At 42.7% G+C, this 20,708-nt stretch overlaps 1 protein-coding gene across 1 annotated transcript in view; it reads left to right on the forward strand.

The window, feature by feature from the left end:
* Positions 1-20,708, forward strand: part of LOC142587679 (synaptogenesis protein syg-2-like) — a 1,186,854-nt gene that overhangs the window by 447,125 nt on the left and 719,021 nt on the right. The window contains exon 4 of the mRNA XM_075698849.1: positions 4,436-4,507. Coding sequence (XP_075554964.1) covers positions 4,453-4,507 — 55 coding nt within the window. The 5' untranslated portion in view covers positions 4,436-4,452. The remainder of the gene's footprint in view (positions 1-4,435; positions 4,508-20,708) is intronic.

The following is a 20,708-nucleotide window of genomic DNA, read 5'->3' on the forward strand; positions in this document are numbered from 1 at the left end:
TTTGTTGGTACCAGTGCGGATCTTTGATTTCGCAATGTCAAAGAAAGTTTAATCTTGCACGTGCGCATACTCAAGTCAGACAGCATCAATTCATTTGTTAATGATCTATACTGCATACGTGCCATTATAATCTAAAAGCAAGCAACAGAAACACTAAACATACATCGTAATATATTATGGCGAACGATGTTGTGGCATAAATTATCACTACGGCTCAATTTGATGGAAACAGCCGCACGCTGCCACTGCAGGCATTTCAGGCTGCGATATAAAACATAGGCTTGTATACGTCCACAAAAACTAAAATCGGGAGCATTGCGGTGATTGAACATATATTTATACCCAATATTCTTTTTTTATGTCCTTGTGCATTAATGCTCCCTTTAGTCGCGTTTGTTTCATCTTCTCCTGAAACGCGACACCCACTGACAGCAGGCGCACTATGAAGGGCGCACGTGGGCGCACGCAACAGTACTGTAAAAGTTCGACGACCGACAGAATGAAAGCGTCGAGCAGGCCTAATAGCTACTATGTAGGACGAGAACGATGCTTTGTAATGATACTTACTGTGCACTGCAACATAATGTATTGTCGTCGTGTTTTCTTGCTTTTTGCATTTTTCCCGTTTAAGATTGTCTGACAAATGCAAATGCGAGGTCCATTGGAGAACGCCAGACATGCACTACTCGTGCCCGCCGAATAACACGCGAGAAGGACGCCGCCACATTAAAACATGACAGCGGACGGCAGCCGCTCCAGTAAGATCTCGTACAGAGATGAACATGCGCTCACGGTATGATGCCACAATTGCGGCGGGCCAAATGAGTAGGGAGCAAGCATACGAATACAAACGAAATGCAACTTTCTTTAAACTATAGAATATAGTATCATCTTGATATAAGGTTCGGTGACACTCTGACGAAGCGGTTGTTTGCTTATTATTATTAGTTGCGCTAGTTTCTTGGCATAGTCAAACGCGCTTGAGCTTCAGCCAAACATCAGCGCTGTCATAGCTCCACCGCGTTGCGCAGCTCTCGAGATGCACGCCGGGAAGAGTATCGCCGGTGTGGTCTTTTTGTAACGGTCGTATGGCGCTGTGTTTGATTGCTTTAACCACGTTTTTACGCTATCCGATTTGGTGGCGTGCGCTTACCAAACGTGGTTTGTGTCTCAGCTGCTCGTGATGCCTGGTACAGTTACCAAAAAGACGCAAAGGTGCGGGAGCCGCTGAGAAGAAGCCACGACGCCGTGGAGCAGAGACATGCTTGGTGTGCTGCGTGGCCGCTGCAATGAGATGCAGTGACGATGTCCGATGTCAAATGCTCTTCAGAAGGACCGTCTGCTGGGCCTAGCATTGCAAATTCCAAATACAGCGCAAAAAATGCACATAGAGAAGACACAAAAGATGCGGACAGGCGCTACTACCAGCCGTTTATTCCAATCGACGCAAGCTCCGGTTTTAAATCTTCTTTGCTTACCTGAGAGTCGTGAACACCGGTTGTGTTGTGAGTGCTGTAACGAAAGGCGAACACACCAATATATGTTGCCTAGGTAAGCAATGCTTCTTGTTCAATGATTTATTTGCTGGTGTGTGTGCCTGTGCCGTATATTCCACCGTCAATTCATGCTCATGCTTGAGCTACTCCGTTTCATTGAAGCGAAGTACTTGCTCGCTTGATATGCACTGTTTCTTTTTACCTCTGTCAGTCACCGTGTTGGTTATTCCTAAAGCTCAAGTTTATGCTGCCGCATTGTGCGAATATGCTCCTAAATCAAACGTTACCATGCTAGGAGTGTACGATATATCCTTTTATATCTTGGGGGGCGTAATAAATAACACCAGTCTTACTTTTTTTTTGCTGATACTGAGCTTTTCAAATTTAACTGTTGGAACTACCTAAAACTGCACTCTGTTGTGCACGCCAAGAAGTTAATTGTGCTATGCTATTATTTAGGACGCAATGTTTCTATCATTATTAAGAGGTAACAAACCCAGTAATTTCACTGCCCTCGATGTCTCTGAATCAATTGTTTTAATCGTCAGTCAACGGGAAACATACACTATCTTTGTACATGCCGGTGTTAGCGGTGTTGGCACTGGCATATTGGCGTCATCACAGGTGGTTGTGTTGTCCAGTCCCCTCCATGAAGCGAAACAACGCTTTTGGGGCCTTGTGCTTGCCAAAGTAACTTCAGCCAAAGTCCCAGCATTTCATCTTTTGAAGATGGTCGTTCGACTAAGAAATTAAAAGCTGCACGCTGAGAATATTTTTGACCATAGACAAAGGAGCAGTGGCCCAGAAAGCGCGCTATCGTTTCCTCAAATCAGCGAAATTGCATGTAGCGCTGTTGGTTACTCCGATGGAAAACGCGTTCGTAAATGTTGAGAACCAACATGGTACACAATTAACTTGTTTCGAGACGGGGTGATCGGCGTAGCAAGCTAAGAGTAACGGTGGAGAGAACTAACAGTAACGGTGGAGGAAGCTTTAGCTCCGTGCCACTTATGATGAAAGCTGGTTTTTAATAAAAGTCGATTATGAAAACGTATCCCTCAACCCAGAAAATACTATTACGCATTACTTTCATTCATTTTTGAACGCGTACAAGTTGCTTGTAACTTTTTAAACTGTATTCCCACCAATGATGTCTGGAATTTATGATCTGGTTGCTTTTTACATTTCCTGCATATTTTTAAATGAAATGTATTTTAGTTGCGATAAACAATACACTGCTGCGTTATCACATCGTTTTTATCTGCTTTTATATTGCCCGCTTTACTTTGTTTTCGAATCAGTGAACATATGGTGTTTATATTTTCTTTTTGACATGACATGTTAGTATTCACGCTGTCCCAGTTTCTGGGATCTGTCTTCCAAGATATCTTGTTTTGCATCTTATAGTGTCCTAACTGCTGTGCGTATTACCCCATTTTTTCTTTTTTTTTTGCTATGCAGTTTTTGTACCTGTTTGATGCTTGTTCACGGTGGCCGGAGCTCCGTCAAGTTGCTATAATGCAGCTTTTGTTACCTTGTGTACTTTTTTTGTGATGAAAAATAAACAACTGAACTGAACTGAAGTGCATGGGCAATGGGAAATCGTTTTTCTCGGCAGCCACTGTACCAAATTTGATTAGGTTTGTTGCATTTAAAAGAAAAAGTTAAAATCTAGTGTCTATTGGTTGCTAATTTTGGTTAAGGTCGTGAATCTTTTAATAAAAATTGTTAAAATTGCAAATTTTCAGAAAACGAAACTAGGAAGTTTACCATTCTGTAACTCAGCTGTAAAAATTACATCACAATTCTATAAATTGCACCTAATATTAAATCTAAAGCGGACAAATTGACGTATTATACAAGACTTTCAAGCAGACCACCAAGTTCTGAGTAGAAATTTTTCAAAACCCTTGTAAAAAATGTAGCAGATTTATGTAAAATATAAATTGACAAATCACATTTGTCATCTTTATATGCTGTAATGGATGCAGTTTTCAGAACTCTGATATATATTCTAGCTGCTGAGCTACGAATTTGTAAACTTCGTGCTTGTATTTTTTTTCAAAAGTGCCAATTTTTGAAAATTCCCTTAAAAAGATTCAGGCACTAAATCGAAATTCCACATTCAACGGTCAATATAATTTAACTTGTATCTCTCAAATGCAACGGATTTCATTAAAATAAGCCAAGTGGTTTTCTCAGAAAAGCGTTTCTGCGTATTACATGCATTTGAACAGGCGCTATCACAGTTGGTCTAGAGCTTAAGCTTCCTCTTAAGAGGAAGCTTTAACTCGACGAATTGGTTGGGCAGAGATTGAGGTAGAATGTCATGTCCGTTCTCGGCAGCTTGCTGGTGAGGGTACCTAATTTGATACTGTGGCTGGAGTGTACATAGGAGTGCACACGAGGCCTGCCTTAGCTTTGTTAGTATTTGATATGAAAACACACATACACACACAGAGCGGGAAATGGGGAAGTAGAAGGCTGACAACTGCCAATAAGAGGGGCTCAATTTCTTTCAAAAGGAAGAAATGACAGAAAAGAGCAGTTATTGCTCGTAATAAAATATTTGTTCTAGAATTCCTTGTCAATTAACAATAAAACAGGCAGTGGAATAAACCAGCAAACGAAAATAAAGCGCAGTCGTAATGGAATAAACGCAGAAACATGTGGAAACTTATGAACTCCCTTCCTTTGTGAACCTCTGAACTTACCCAAATTATTCTCAAGCCGATTGCGGCCTACTAACCACCATTTTCTGCTGCATAGGTGTTTGGCCGGAGCCGGTGACGTTGCATGTACCTCCCCCTATACTTTTCTAGTTTATCGCAACTTTCAAATATTGTTGCTCTTCTCCAAGTATGCCAATTACTGTATGTTTTTCAAGTTATAAGCGAATGGCACAGGCTCAAGTAATGTGCGATATACTTTTTTGACAGGGGAACCTGAACCCTACATGGGAGACCAGCCAGTTTCCTGGATGCCGTCGGCGGCAAGATTCAAGCATACAGGTGGGAGATACTAAGCGTCTATTTCGTGGTCAATTCATCTACTTTGTGTTGTCAAATTTCGTGCGTGCATTTCTCGAAAAGCTTTTGAAATTTCACCTACCGCAGGAATCTCCCCTGTGTTAGTGAAGGACAGCACTGCTCCACTTAAACAGATTCCTGGCTATGATGACAAGCGCGAATGCATTGCAAAACCTCCACAACAGTGTTGTAGCACACGCTGAGGTGGGCTTTGAAGCCTCTGAGCTTTGTTGTAATACACAATTCTGTGGTTCACCGCTCTCTGAGTCTTGATGTTCGTTCCAAAGCTTCGAATAGATAATACCTTACTTTTCAAGCGTTAAGTCTTGAATAGGTGACGCTTATGGGTTGACAATGTGAGTACACCTATATTTACGGCGATAGCTGTCCGTATCAAGCCAACTTCGTTGGAATTATGGTTACGTTTGATGAGTATAAAGCAGACTGTCTTATTATAAGGAAAAACTAAATTTCTCGGAGACCTCAGATTTAGTATCATTGCTTGAAAATTAAAGTGTGGAGTGACTAGGTGGACGAGAGTAACGACTGACATAGAGCAAGTGTTACCTATAGCAATTGTGTTTATCGTTAAAATGGAAAGCGTCTGAATGTACAAGGCAACTATACATTCAGGTATACATACAACTATGCAGAAATATATCCCTAATTGCAAAAAAAAATATACGTGTAGAAATCAAATTCAGTTTCTGTTTGAGATAGTGCGACCGATGCTTGGCTTGTGTAGTAATTAGAAGCGAATATGTGGAAGACTTCGACAGTTTCTCTCGTGTGCTGAATGGTTTAATGAAATAGCGCAAAAGTTTTTTTGAGTACGCTATTGCACCTGCACGCCTGGCAATCGTCCAAGTCGTCTCTAGGCCCTGCAGTTTCCAAGCCATAAATCAATTCCACCTACATTTACGTTCTCTAGCAAAACAGTTCTCGAGGTTGGAACGTGTATCCTGTGTATCCAACACCATTCTTGTGAACTTCTATCACGTCTCCAACGTAAGTCGCACACCAGATACCATTAATTTGTTTGTAATACAAATAATTTGTCAGCAGCATCTCGCGTTGCATTGCATTTTCTTGAGGTAACACGGAAACATAGTTTCAAGCAACCATGAAGGAGAGCAGGTGGCCGAGGTGAAGAACCTGCGCACTAGGAAAACATCAATGTGGATAGTGGCCCTATAGGCGTACCGCCCGATTCATGGCCAATCCCGCACAGTAGGTTGCGCCAGTTCTCTGAAGAATAGCCAACCATATCTTTGCACGATCGTGCAGAGTGCCCATGTGGAATGAAGTTAGCATGCGACGCGGCCCTGCGGCTCGTAAACGGAGCCGCAACCAGAACGAGGCGCAGAGATAAACCGATGCAGTGGAGCGAACAAGTTGGAGAACCAGGACTGTGCGTGCCTTGCAGAGACAAACAGGACATTAATTTTTGGCGAGATTGGATGTGCGACGGCGTCAGGATGACCATGGTGTATCTTAAAAAAAGTCGATACTTATACGCAAGTCGGGTGGGGATGGGGGGCAATAGTCTTTGGAGATGGGAGAAGCAGCGTACACTACACGACACAAGAGAGCGCTTATATTGTCGTTTCTTTATCTTTTGTACCGTGTATACAGTGCGTTGCTTCTCAATTTATAAGAAGAAAGGAAGTGGTGAAGGCGCCAGGACCTCGAGCTCTGGCCTCGCAAGGTGGAGGTCGTGCATATGCCAGAACTTACAGCCCCCAGAGGAGCGCTGGCAACATCCTGACATCATGTGGAGGAAAATTCAAACGTCCTGTGTTATTGGATCGCGGTTCCTCAGTGTGACGGTTTAGTCAACACCATAAAGTATACAGGGTGTTTCACTTAGATTGAGCCAAACTTTACAGATATGCAAATGCCACGTAGCTGGACCGAATCAAGGTAATGTTGTTTGCCGTTGCTTGGAGATACTCAGACTATATTTCTTGCATTATGCCTAATTACATACTTACTCTTAAATAATTAATTAACTTCTTAAATATTATATTTAGATTAAACGTGCCAATAACGAAATTGTAGAGCAACATTAAAAAGTACCCAATACAGCTTTATTTTGCTCAATACATGCTAAATAAAAGTGTTTTTCCAAGCATGAAAGAAGTCCCCGAATACACGCAAAGTGCCTTGAGCGGGCAGTTGCGCGACAATTTTTTGTTTATTCGCACTCTGGTTTCATGCTTGGAAAAACACATTTACGTAGCACCTATTGAGAAACGTAAATATGTATCCTGATTTTTGCATGCTGCTCTACAATTTTCTCATTGACACTTTTAATCTAATTACAATAATTTCGAAGTTGATTCATAAATTAAGAGTATAACGATATAATAAGGCAGCATACAACAAAAATTATCTCCAAGCGGCGGCGAACAGCATTACTTTGGTTCGGTCCAGCTACGTGGCATTTGCATATTTTTAAAGTTTGGCACAATTTAAGTGGAACTCAATGTAATAATGACGATTACGTCACATGCGATAGTCTGCATGTGCCCTCGTTGGGTCGTTGCCATGGCTGTAACGTTATTTTAGTTTAGTGCCAAAAGCCGCGACTTTTCTTTCAGTGTTGGTACAATTCATAAATCTTCAACGATGTTCAGCGTGTGAATAATTAGTTCTAGTGGGCAAACGTTATTTTTATGTTGTTCTTTCTCGTCTGCACCATAAAATATTACCGCAAACCACTAATATACACCTCACAAGAAAAAGAAGGAGAAGAAAAAGGAGACGAAAAAGAAAAGAAATGCGAGGACACCTACGCAATTCTTATGATCTGTGAATGCGAAAAAATTAATGTCCAATTGAACGCAGCTGAGCGGTCCTTCGAGTTATGAACTCCTCGCGGACAAGCGAGTGCGTTGAGACGCTTGGCCAACGCCTCCTAGATGGCGCAAAGCCGGTGCACTTCGATCTGTGACGTCAGGCTACTTTGTCCGACTGACATAGTAAGCCGCGGGGATTTTGACGTCAGCGCTTTCGTCACGCTAGGCTTGGCAATGGAATTTCGGTGCAAGTAACAAGGTGTCATAAAGCAGAGGGCACAGGCCTGCTATCTTGGAGGCGCTAGTTTAGCCCAGTGGGTAAGACACTCGGCTTCTGAGCGTGGGGGCGTAGGTTTTAAATTCACTAGCACCAACGTTTTTCCTTTCGAAATCACTGTTCTTTTTAAGAGGAAGCTTTAGCTCGGGCCCAACTCCGACGCGGCCTATTCAAATACATGTAAAACGCAAAAACGTTTTTATGAGACAACTCCTGGACCGATTTTGATGAAATGTGTTGCATTTGAAAGAGAAAGTTAAATTTTAGTGACTGTTGGAAGCGGAAATTCGATTTAGGGCCTGAATTTTCTTAAAACGATTTGCAAATATTTGACCGTTTGAAAAATATAGAAGCACGAAGTTTACAAATTCATAGCTCTGCATCAAGAACTGATATCGCGGTTCTGTAAACGGCATCCATTAGATCATTCAAAGCGGACAAATTCAATATGTCATTTCACATCTTACGTGAATTTGTTACGTTGGTTACAACGGTTTTTCAAACGTTGTATTTCCCTATGATTAAATTTTTTTATATTCATGTGTAACATATCAATTCTGTCCGCTTTAGATGTGCTATTAGATGCAGTTCACTGAATTGTATTATCATTTTTAGTGGTTGAGGTACAGAGTTGTAAACTTGATACTTTCGTTTTTTGAACATTTTCGATTTTTGCCAATTTTTAATAAACAATTGACGACGTAACTCAAACATTCCAAACCAACAGTCACTATAATTTAAGCTTTTCTTTTAAATGCAACAAACCTCGTCAAATTTGGTGCAGTGTTTCCCGAGAAAAACGAATTCTCCTTTTACATGTATTTAGATAGGAGCACTCGAGCTAAAGCTTCCTCTTAAGCATTAATTTATTGATAACGATTACCGCGGCGAAGTTAGAACGCGCGCGAGAGCTCGCACGAAAAAGGAACAAGTGGATAACGCAGGTTTCCAAGAGTGACATGACGTCGCGGCAATGCCCTCTCCCCTCACGCGACACCTGGCGCGTCAGCGTACTGCAGGTGTTCCTTCCCCCCCCCCCCTCTGCTGCGTCGAAGCGCGCACGTGACGGGGCGTCGCAGCCAACGGTAGTTTAGGTGCCGTTCGTTGCTACAGACGGCAGCTTTTTCGTTGAGTGGGCCATTAGATGCTATCGCATCAAAAAGAAGAAATAATTAGGCAGTGAGAAAGGAGGTGTTTCGTAACAAGAACGAGAAGGGGTGTTTAATGCCCGAAAATTCCCGTGGCATATTTCACGCTGAGCAAAGCGAAAGACAGTCGACCCGCACACCCTAGCCCCCTTTCTGCGAGCGAAGCGGGCGGGCATGCTCCTGAGGGTGCTTTTTCTCTTGCCCCTATAGCGTCAGTTCGCTTCTCAGGAGTGAGTCGTGGAGGTGACATCGAGGGAGCGCACATCTATTCTACGGGACCAATTTCTCCGCAGAAGTTGCCTCGGGGGATTGACCTACGTGCATCCCCATAGTGGTTTTCGTGCTTCAGGCCTTAACGGAAACATAAAGCGCAATACATCAGCCTTGAAATACTCGCGCTGCTCATATTTATGTTCTTTAACATCACACGCGTTGTACCCCAAAAACTTCAACAAATAACTTACATGCCTGGTATATTAACGTCCTTCACGTATAGGCTTTGAATACTCAATAGATAGGTCAATACCGAACTAATGAGTATGCAAAGGCTATAGGTGAACTGCTCTTGCCCATGCCTTGTCCAAGTGAGGCAGAAGAAAGAAGGGCAAGTCTCGAATATATCAACGAAAAAAAAAAAACGTTGCGAAATCTCAACTGACGTGTGAAGGTATTCGTTTATTCGGCAGGTAAGTGGACAATGAAGCCGTTCTCTAGGACTCGGATATAGTGTAACTTCATAACGGAACACGTAACACTTTGCTAGTAACGAAAGTGTATTATTTGAAATGCTTTGTACAATGCCTCTTTGGCCTTTTTAAATTGATGAGGCTAGGGGAATACAAAGAATAATAAAAATTTGACATCGGCGCATGTGTCGCACGACTAAGCCCGGAATTATTACTCACACCATTTACAGACACCTCTAGTGTATACTCTAAATATTTTTACACATTTATGGATGTACAAAAGGTGTTCGGTTGTCCCATGGTTAACACACTCGCGTTTAACCGGTAAGATCGAATTGTTGGTAGGAACCAATGATGGTATCTTGTCTATCGAATTTTTCTGGCCTGTAAAAGTGATGATGGCTGAAACAAATGACATGAAAAGTGCATTTAATAAACATTCAAAGCTATCTTTGTCTATTCCTCCTGTCGCATATGGGTAATTCCAAGCGAAACATCCCAGACCACAAAAGTGAATATCGCCGATTCTCCCAGCGATGGTACAAAAAAAGAAAAGACTGAAAACTGGGCTAGTTGGTGATTGTGTGAATGAGATTTCAGCACAGTACTTTTGTCGAAAAAAATATATTTTTGGGTGACGTAACAGTTCTTTGTAGTTTCCACGAAGAAGAAAAAGTTGGCTGGAGGTAAGCTTTTTAAAATGATATGTCAACCTAGGTGCAATGACAAATCTTATTTTAGAATATTCTACTGGCTTTCTTTTAAGCACGCAAACACTTATTCGGCTAACCTCCGCGCTTTTCACAGTGGCGTTCGTAGTGGCGCCTAGTGTATTGAAATAAACCGCTGATTACCAAGCGTTCTTCTACTAGCAGATCATTCTGCTTTAAATATGACTATCAAGCGGCTATGTACAGGTGCTATTCGTGATTTATCGCTTATTTACAACAAACAGAAATGCGCTCCCTGGGGCTATACTTCGTGGCTATAAAATTACGCGCTAATGTAAACTGGTTTGCTGAGGCTTAGATTGACTGTAGCGCTAACAATGCAATGGCAGTGGTGGGCGAAGTTATGACCAAACCATAACGAGAATGGTGCTTTAATAATTCGCCTATTTCTTGGAACATTCCTAAGCAATAATCACCTTCAAAGTGTTCTCTCGGGGACGCAATGTACTTGTCTCACCACTTTATAGTTTTTCAAAACTTTTTTCTGCAACTCCTGAAATCTCATGATTCTCTGTGCTTCCGTCGTTTGCTAATATACAGGATGTCCCAGCTATCAGGCACCAAGTTTTAAATGTATGCAGATGTCACGCAGCTCGAGAGAACCAAGGTAATGTTGTTTGCCGTCGCTTGGAGATACTTACAGTATTTTTTTTTCATTCCGCGTAATCAGGTAATTACTCATAATTATATAATCAACTTCTCAAATAATATAGTTGTAATAATAATTATACATTATTATAATTAATTGTAGAGCCACATGAAGAACTCACGATGCAGCTTTCTTTTTCTCAATACGAGCTACGTAAACGTGTTCTTCCGAGCGTGAAAGAAGCCCGCGAATATACGCAGAGTCTATAAAATACATGTATCATACGCATCTCGACTGCTGACCGGTTAATGGTTCAGTCCACTTTATATCTCAACGTTTCTGGAAGGCGTACCTTACCTGCGGGTCACGCTGGGTGAATGCCTTCGCATTCCTTTCGCATGTGCTGAGTTTTCTCAGGATTTTGATGCATGCATACACATGCCTCATCCTGTTGCGAACATTGGGCCCGGTATATTTTTGCCCTTAGGCAGCCAGCTCAGGCCTCAAGTGGCGAGGCACGACCCTTTGTGTTATCGTACAGTTTTTCTTTCATCAAAAAATCTGCACGAATAGCCAACGTTAGCTCCCATCAGTTAGTGCCGATGCCCGGCTAGTGTATATCATGTATATGTTCCTCCTCCTCTTCACACACACACACACACACACACACATATATATATATATATATATATATATATATATATATATATGTGTGTGTGTGTGTGTGTGTGTGTGTGTGTGTGTGTGTGTGCGTGTGTGTGTGAGACGATTATTGAAAGGACAAGCTTGCGGGCCCCACTTCGGGTCTGCTTGGCTCACGTCGCTGCAGAAATTATATGCGGATATGTAATAAGGTGCATACGAAGCTTAAGAGGAAGCCTTATCTCGGGGCCAACTCCGATTTCTATATTCTCATGCATGTAAAACGCAGAAATATGATTTCATGAGACAACCGTTGGACCTATATGAATTGAATTTGTTGCATTTCATACACTGAGTTAAATTCTAGTGGCTCAAGTAAGCATCCTTTTTATTTAGGCCCTGAAATTTTCACAGTTGCCGAAAACTAATAAGTTGAGAAACAAGAAAAATGCAAGCTTGAAGTTTGCAAAACCCTAACTTTCAACCAAAAAACACATATCACAGTTCTGTAAATTGTACCTTATAGAGCATGTCAAGTGGAAGAAGATACTATGCATGAATTTACAACTCGCGGAAACTTGTTGAAGTGTGAACGAGTGCTTAGCAAATGTCCTAACATAAGTTATTGGTGTACTTCAAATCGTTATATAAGACATAAATTGTGTCCGCTACAGGTATATTTATATTTTATTTTATTTATACAAATTAGCCCTAAAGGCCCTCACGGCTGAGGGTATTACAAGGGGTGGGGGGGATATTACAGGGTATTGATAAAAAATTGAATACACGACAAATTCATTGAGAAAAAAATTGAGCACACATCATGTGAAATTAGAATATAAGTACCATAAGTACCAAATACTGTTAATTCCTACAAGCACAAAAAACATAAAATAACATGAACAGGGCAGTAGTGAAAAATTATACCTGTTATACATCTTCCAAACAACAGCATAAAATGAAATGAAACAACAAGATCTACATTATTAGAAGTATGAAGTAAAATCAAACATTTCTAACGTGAGATAATAATATACGCATCATGTTAAGCAGTAGTTAAGGCAGACAACAGAGATTGCAAAATTTATCGGGATCAGTGGCAGTAGCAACACCTGGAGGCAGAGCATTCCAGTCACTTATGGTGCATGGTATGAAAGAATGTGCGTAGTTAAATGCACGACATGACAAGCGCTGAACTTTAAACGGATGGTCGAGTCGGTCAAAGATGGAAGAATGCAAACTAAAAAAGTCATTATGAAGTGTTAAGTGATGATACAGCTTATGAAAAACTGATAAACGTGCAGCTTTTCGGTGGTGACACAGTTCTTGCAGGCGTGCGCGTTTCTTTAATGCTGTGATGCTGGTATGACGTGATTAATCAGACTAAATAAATTGGACGGCGCAGTTCTGCAACGATTCAATGTTATTTATTAAATATGCTTGTTGAGGGTCCCAAATAGCCGAAGCATATTAAATTTTAGGTCTAATTAGTGCACAGAAAGCCCGTAATCGGAGGTGAGAAGAACACGCTTCAGGTTATGTTTTAGGAGACCTAATGACCGATTAGTGGATACAAGAATAAGATTAATATGGTGGTTCCATGTTAGGTCTGAATGAACGTGAAGACCCAAGTACTTATATGTAGTTACCAATTCGACTGTAGCATTATTTAAGGTATACGCGGTTTCGGTCCGAGACTGCTGGTTAGTAAAAGATATAAATTAAAAGACATAGAGGTGCAGTTTACGGAATCGTGATATCATCTTTTGTTGCTGCTCGAGTCGTAGGGATAGTTAACAGGGGTTGACTTTCGGCCTTGTTGACGCGACACCTTTTCTAGTGCTTCTTCTTCTCGTGCACCTTTTATAGCGCTTTTTGTTCACCTCTGTTTCATGACATTTTCGTTGTGCACAAGCATAAATATGAAATGACAAGATCAATAAGTGAATAGACAAGGTAGGTTAACAACATGTTGGTACACTTTCGCTATCTTTATTCAGGAAGTAATTGCCATTTCTCGCTTTCTCATAGATTGTGCGCATGCCTGATTTGTTGCCTTGCGTATATATAAACCCTGGATTCGGCTTCTCATAAATCATTTGAACGTAGCGCTTGTATATGTCTCTTATCTTGCCCATCTCACCTAGAGTTTCCGATCTAAGCAGCACAAAAAATTTTATAATTTTGTTGATTTCTGTATTTCTCTCTTAAATTTTGCGAATTCAAATACTTGTTTAGAAAAACATTGAAGGTCTAAATAAAAGATCTGCTTCACACAGTCACTGCATTCTAAATTTTAAAGATATTAAATGCAATATGCCTTACGCAATTTATGCAGTGGTAGCTCAAAAAATTATTTCTGCGTTCTCATGCATTCAGACAGTTCTCGAGCTAGAGCTTCCTCTTAAGGTGGCACTTGAATGCACAGCGAGAGCAGTGGGCAGAAGGGGGTGCATTAAATCGGGTAATTGTCTTACATATAATATTATAAATACGTGGCATCCCTAATGTGAAGACCATCGCCTTCCAGTGCCTTGCAATGTAAAACCAGCGCGTTTTTTGAGACTGGATCGCACTGGGGACGCATAGGGCAAAGCGCTGGTTTCACTACTATGACGCTGGGGCACACTGGCACGTGCTGTAAGCGCACTAGTTCTCGGTAAAGTTCGCTAGCTTGTACTAGAAACTGCGCTGGCGGCGTCTCTGCTGGTTCTAGTATGCAAGCAGTATAAACGCGGTTGAATATTCAGTGCTTGATACAATTTTATCGGGAGGTACTAGTTTCCCGTTTTAAATAACACTTTATTTTGAGGTCAAAGATTTTCTCGTGTCGCATCTGGGAATAAAGCTGCGTGAACTGGGGCGCTATAACGTAAAGCTATTCCAGACTTTTCTATTCGAATTCTCCAATCAGCCCTCCGCCATTGGTCAAAAACTTTTTTGGACCACCCCTACTCTGCCTGTCTGTCACACGACGTCACGAAAAACGCGATAGCTCCCCATCTGATATGACGTGTACACACTGATTATGCTTGACTGCAAAGAACAAAAGAAAAATGGTTGTTTATGATTCGGCACCTTTTCGCCACTAGCGCTCGGCTATTGGTCAAAAGTTTTCGGGTGACACCCACTTCACCTGCCTGTCACGCGACGTCATAAAACCGCGAGAACCCACCACGTCGAAGTGACGTGTACGCGTTAAAGGTGCAATAATGTGCCGAACAAACTGAGTTTTCTTCTGAATAGGCACAGGCTGCCCCGTTCTGAAAGGAATAAAAGATGGCTGCCGCCGATGGCTCAGGCACTGGCTACTCGCACCAGCCGGAGATCATGGGTTTATTTGCATACAATAAAGCTTTCTGTGTGGCCGTGTAACGTTTTCGAGCACTTTCTCCATGTTTACAACCTCGTTCTGCCAATTATTCTTTCCTGGGGATACGTTTTAGCAGCATTCTTAGCCTTCCGCTGCATGCAGTCGTGATTTTCAATCAGCCACCGCAAGATAAGTAAGGGAAAGCGGACAAATCGCAGACGCCGGAACCACCTTCTTCATCCGTTTATCGATTTTCAGTGCACTGGCTCGGCCCCATCGAATCCCTCTCTGCTTGAGCGTGCGCCACGCCTCTTGGGAGCCAATTAGATAAGGCAAGCCACTCAGTGTAGGCAATGTTATTCGTTTTTCAAGCAAACAAAAGTGACCTCCTTTGAACGCGTGGATAGTCTTATTGGTCTACTCAGACAACCCTGTGGGTCACCGCTCGATGCTTGCGTGAGCGGTTACGCGAATTCAACGTCAGGAGATTGGAATGAAAACGTATTGGAATAGCTTTACGTTATAGGGCTCCTACTCTGTTTATGCATGTATATGTGACACCGGTCGACGAGGGCTCATTGCTCAGCAATAGTGCTTGTTGACGCTTCGGTGCCGTTCACTTAAATTCTTTGTCAGTGTCCGTGACGTGTACCTGTAATGGTTTCATATTTGTAAGCTACGATGCAACCGAGGACTGCGAGCAGCCGCAGTGATGTGTAGTCGACACGAACTAAACAAACTCAGTAGTCGTTCGGACGCGTTCGAACAGACCCAGGAAGCCTGATGCTGGTTTATATTATCGCCCCGATAAGAAAGCTGATGCAGAGGTCCTATAAGGTAAAACTATTCCAATATGTTTTTATTCTAATCTCCTGACGCCAAATTTGCGTAACCGTTGACGCGAGCACCGTGTGGTCACCCGCAGAGTTGTCTGAACATACCAATCAAACGCTCTCCTTGTTCATAGGAGGTCACTTTTGTTTGCTTGAAAAACTAATAACATTGCATACGCTGAGTGGTTTCTCTTATGCAATTGGCTGACAAGAGGCGAGAAGCACGCTCAAATGGAAAGGGACTCGATAGGGCCGGGCCACTGCACTGAAAGTCGATAACCGGATGAAGAAGGTGGTTCCGGCGTATGCGACTGGTCCACTTTCATTTACTGAACTTGTGGTGGATGGTCGAAAATCGCGGCGGCATGATAACGGAAGCAAGAATGACGCTAAAACAGATCCTCGTCAAAGAAGAGTTGGCAGAATGAGGTCGTAAACGTGCCGAAAGTGCATGAAAACTTTACACGGCCACGCAAGAAGATTTACTATACGCAAATAAACCCATTCTCTCCGGCAGGTGCAGGTTCTCAGCGCCTGAGCGATCGGCGGCAGCCATCTTTTATTCCTTTCGGGAGGGGGCCGCCTATTCGTGCGGCTATTCAGAAGAAAATTCAGTTTTGTTCGGCATATTAAAGCATCTTTAATGCGTACACGTCATTTTGACGCAGTGCATTTTTGCGGTTTTGTGTCGTTACGTGACGGGCACGTGAAGTGTGTGCAGCCCGAAAACTTTTAACCAATAGCCGGGGTTAATGGCGAAATGGCGTCAAATCAGAAATAACTATTTTTCTTTTTTCGGTCAAATGATGCATGATCAGTGTGTACAAGTCATATAAGATGGGGAGCTATCGCGGTTTTGGTGACGTCGTGTGACAGACAGGTGCAGAGGGGGTGGTCCAAAAACGTTTTTGACTAATCGCTTTCCATAGTGTACTAAAACATAACAGTAAAAAGGTACTGAGGCTCAAATACAGACATTTTAGCATTCACCAGATACCCGCGCATATATTGTTCCCTTCCACCGAAGTTTAGGTCTAGCGCACCCACCGAGTCCATATACACGCTGTCAACAGCTCAGGAATCAACAAATCTAAGGAGGAAAAAGCCTGTGGTTCAGCATTGGTGTCAGTGTTCTTAAATACACAATTTTTTCGTGTAAACTGCGTCAGCAGAAGAAGCGATGAGCGTCGATGTGGCGCGTTATATAAGCATACGTGTATGGGCTGTTGCCTAAGGCTGCGAGCTGCACTAACCGACGCTTCTTTAACGTAGATATGTAGCTACACAGGCATGTCGATTGAAGTGCATTGTTGAACTAAGAAAATATTGCATTTCTCTGGCGCGAAGAAGATAAAATGGCCATCAAAATTGGCAGTAACACCTCGTGGAGCGCCCCGGGTTGCCGGTTCATTTAAAACTTTTTGAACCTAAAACACCAATCGTTAAAGAAAATGAGCGTTGTGGCGCTTGATAACATACTGTTCAATACGGACAACAAAGGCAACAAATTTTTGTTTGTGATGGAGGCATAAGTTTTTGTTGCGAGGTGAAAGTGCATCTACCATGTCTGTGCGATGCACTGACTGAAAATGCGCCTGGGTGTTGACATGGTAAGTTATGCGCAACTTACCATGCGCTGGCGTGGCGTAGTGATGTAGTATTCGGGTTGCGATCTCTGTGTTATAAAATCGAATCCTGGTGGGGGTATTTTTGTAATAATTTGAATTGAAATAATGAAATGCTCCTTGTTTCTTTATATATATATATATATATATATATATATATATATATATATATATATATATATATATATATATATGTGCGGCAGCCAGGCACCGCATTTTTCTCGCTCTCAAGATGCGTTTCGCACCGGTACCCAGCGCCTTGGAGGATGCCACGCCAGTCCCGCGCTGCAAGGTCCAGCCCGCGGCACTGGGCCCATAATCCGGCATGACGTTGGACACTGGGTAATGCAACAGGGATGTCACGCATTTATTACCTCTGTATGAACAATCAATGCTAACTATCCGAGCCAGACTAATCAAATCCGTGAGGATTTTCGCCAAGCGTCAGACAACTTCTCAGGTGGGAAACGATGGGGACATTCTCCTTGCGTACTCTGGTATGTCTGAGAGATATTAGCCTTTGCATGAACGCTCTGCGAAGCCAGATATGTTTTAAGAATCAGAACAACAGTCGGAAATCTTTCGTTGAAAGATTTACCTATTCAGCTAGTTAAGCACCAAAGGGTCTGTGGAAGTACAAGCTCTCGCAAAAGAGACCTTTCCAAGTCTTGATTGATTTTCGCGTACTCGTATTTGCCAGTTGTCCAATATTTGCGCTGTGATGTCCAGAAGAGCTACGAAGAATAACGGTTTCAGTGGACCCTTATTAGAAGCGACGCTCTTCAGATATGCCGCAGCATTTTATCACCGCATTGGATTTAGGCGCCCCTATAATGCAGAATAGTACCATAAGTGCGCGTTCTTTCATTCTTTTCTGTTCAAGTGCACAGCGACTGCAATAAAGGCGTCACTTGTTAGGAAGAAAATGATGAATGGCTGAAGTGCTTAAAGTTGATGCTTTTCTGTTTTTTGTCGATCGGAGAGTTTCTAATCCTTTTTATTTTGCATTTGTGAATGGTGCATTTTTTACCTAATCCTTTGAGGATAACGCCCAAATGTCGCCAGTAAAGCTTTAATCCGACGCTTTAACTTCTTCGCACGAACCATGTGTCAAATTGGGCCGTTGCATCAAACTGGTTGTGCGCATACAAAAAGACAAATGCGGGTACGTTGTTACCCGTATTTGTCTTTTGTCGTATTTGTTGAGGAGGGCCGTATCTCCACGCATATAACGCCGCTACAATCACTTGACGGTAATTGGAAATATTGGTGAGAGAGGCCTTCGTCCTACGATGGGCGCAAAATAGGCTCATCATGATGACTACGACAGTCACGACGGTGGTGATTATTATTATTATTATTATTATTATTATTATTATTATTATTATCAGCAACAGCAGCAGCGTGCGTTTCTCATTGACCCTTTTCCTGTAAGTATATTATTTCAGAAGTTGATTAATTTATTGAGGCTAATTAGGTAATTAGGCGTAATGCAAAATATAATCTGAGAATGTCCAAGCTACGGCAAGCAACATAACCTTTGTTGTGTCCAACGACGTGGCATTCGCATCTTTTTAAACTGTGGCTACAGTCAGCTAGGACAGCCTGTAGAAGAGTGTATGCCTCCAGTTCTTGAGTACGCCTCCGTCGTTTGGGTCGGTACTTGTAGGTCAAATTATGAACTTCTCGAAAGTGTGCAAAAAAAATCACATCTACATTTAAACATTGATTCTGTCTAAGGCCTTCGATCTCCATAGAGCTAACACAGGCTTTCACGTTACCTACCCTCAAGTGTAGGCGCAACAAATCGGATGACCCTTTTCTCCACAAATTAATACATGGCAAAATATGCTAGTCGCATTTGCTTTCTAATGTGCGCATTTACATTCCACAGAAAAGCACAAGGAAACAGTGCGCTTTTCAGCCTGCAGATTTTTGTGGCCCTGTATCTAAAGTGCAGGCGACATATAACGCCCATTCAGAGTGCTGGGATATCTTCATGCCTAATTTTAATATTTTCCTGAAAGGATATGGAGAGGAATATAAATAACTGAACAGATGCTCTCATATCCGTTGTGTGTGGCGTCATTCTGTAATCCTTTTTTCTGTTTCTTCCCTTCGTCTGCTTCGTATTCTTTTCGTCCAAACATATTATGCTCTGTTAAAATGTGTATTCGCGAAATTATTTTTTTATGTGTGTGCGCGTGTGTATGTGTGCACGCGTGTGTGGGCTTGCACTATATTTCCTGCGCATTGTTTTGCCGAGTGCGCCAGCACCAAAACCCTCCAGGTTGTTCGTGGGCATTTTAATAAAACCTATTGTTATTATTATTATTATTATTATTATTATTATAGATTACAACACAATCATAAATGGAGAAGATATTTTTACCCGCACAGAAACTAAAAAACAAAAACAACTGTGCGAGCTCGCAGAATCCCAGCTCAGGTTCGTCTGGCGAAGCGAACTTCGACCCCACCTTGGTTCAGGAGACCGAGGCGCTTCTTCCCGTAGCCTCTGGGGGTTTCGCCCCTTTCGCAGCCCTCGCCTACGCTTCTCTGCGCCTCGTCCCGCCGCGTTGCCCCACAGCGGTGTCACCACAGCTCGAAAGCGCGGTCGCTCATAATTGGCGCTAGCATATTGACACTTCTTTAGCTTAGAAAAATGCATCCAAAGTACATTCTAAGTCCATAAGGTGGAGGTCGTCTGCCTCTCTGCCTGAGCGACGCTGTTCGTATGCGCCACAGGGCGCACCTCCAGCAGGTCACAAGCGGGGTTCGCATGGACGACGTGTCGCACCGCACCACGTTTCTCGAACAACGTATCAAACAGCGGTATTTCGATAGGAAGGCGAATCGCATTGCTGCATTGGGAAAGAGAAGTTCGAGACGGCGCAAGTGCTCTCGAGTGGTGCATGTAAACGCTGACGCATCGCATGGCGGGGGAGACGAAAACTGAGGTGGCTGCCGGCATGCACCCTTTCCCACTCACGGACGAAGCGCACTCACCGGCAGCTGGTCCCGCGGCCGTGTCTCAGGGGAAGCGGGTGCACCCCACACTAACGATTGTGCATAGTGCTACCGCGATGCGCTATGAAATGTAATAATCTGCAGCCGCATTCATGTATACTCGGCTGCAGCCGCACAGAAGTATACGCGAGAGGTCCTTCGGGAGCACTAGGTGTTGCACGCACGCACGCTGATATACCCTTCTGTCCTGTTGGTGAAATAGTTTCTTCCTCTTGGAGTGAAGCATTGGCAACGCCATATAATAGCCCAGCGCGTTATGCACTTCATTAGAGCCTTTGCCGATGCGAGAGTTAGCGCACCTATTCTTGAAAGCCCACGCTGGGGTGATTGCTGATCCTGTGTGGATTCAATGCAAAAGCTTGGCTTCGTTATGGTTCAGCCTTTTATAAATGCATCGTTCTTATTAATGCGGAATTGCCAGGCAGAGGAAGTGGTGGCCAATTCCCTCCTTTGAGAGCTGATTATTCTTTCTTTTTCTTATTTTGAAAACCTCCGGCGGAACGACGTT

Source organism: Dermacentor variabilis, chromosome 1, assembly GCF_050947875.1.
Source record: "Dermacentor variabilis isolate Ectoservices chromosome 1, ASM5094787v1, whole genome shotgun sequence".
Taxonomy (NCBI): domain Eukaryota; kingdom Metazoa; phylum Arthropoda; class Arachnida; order Ixodida; family Ixodidae; genus Dermacentor; species Dermacentor variabilis.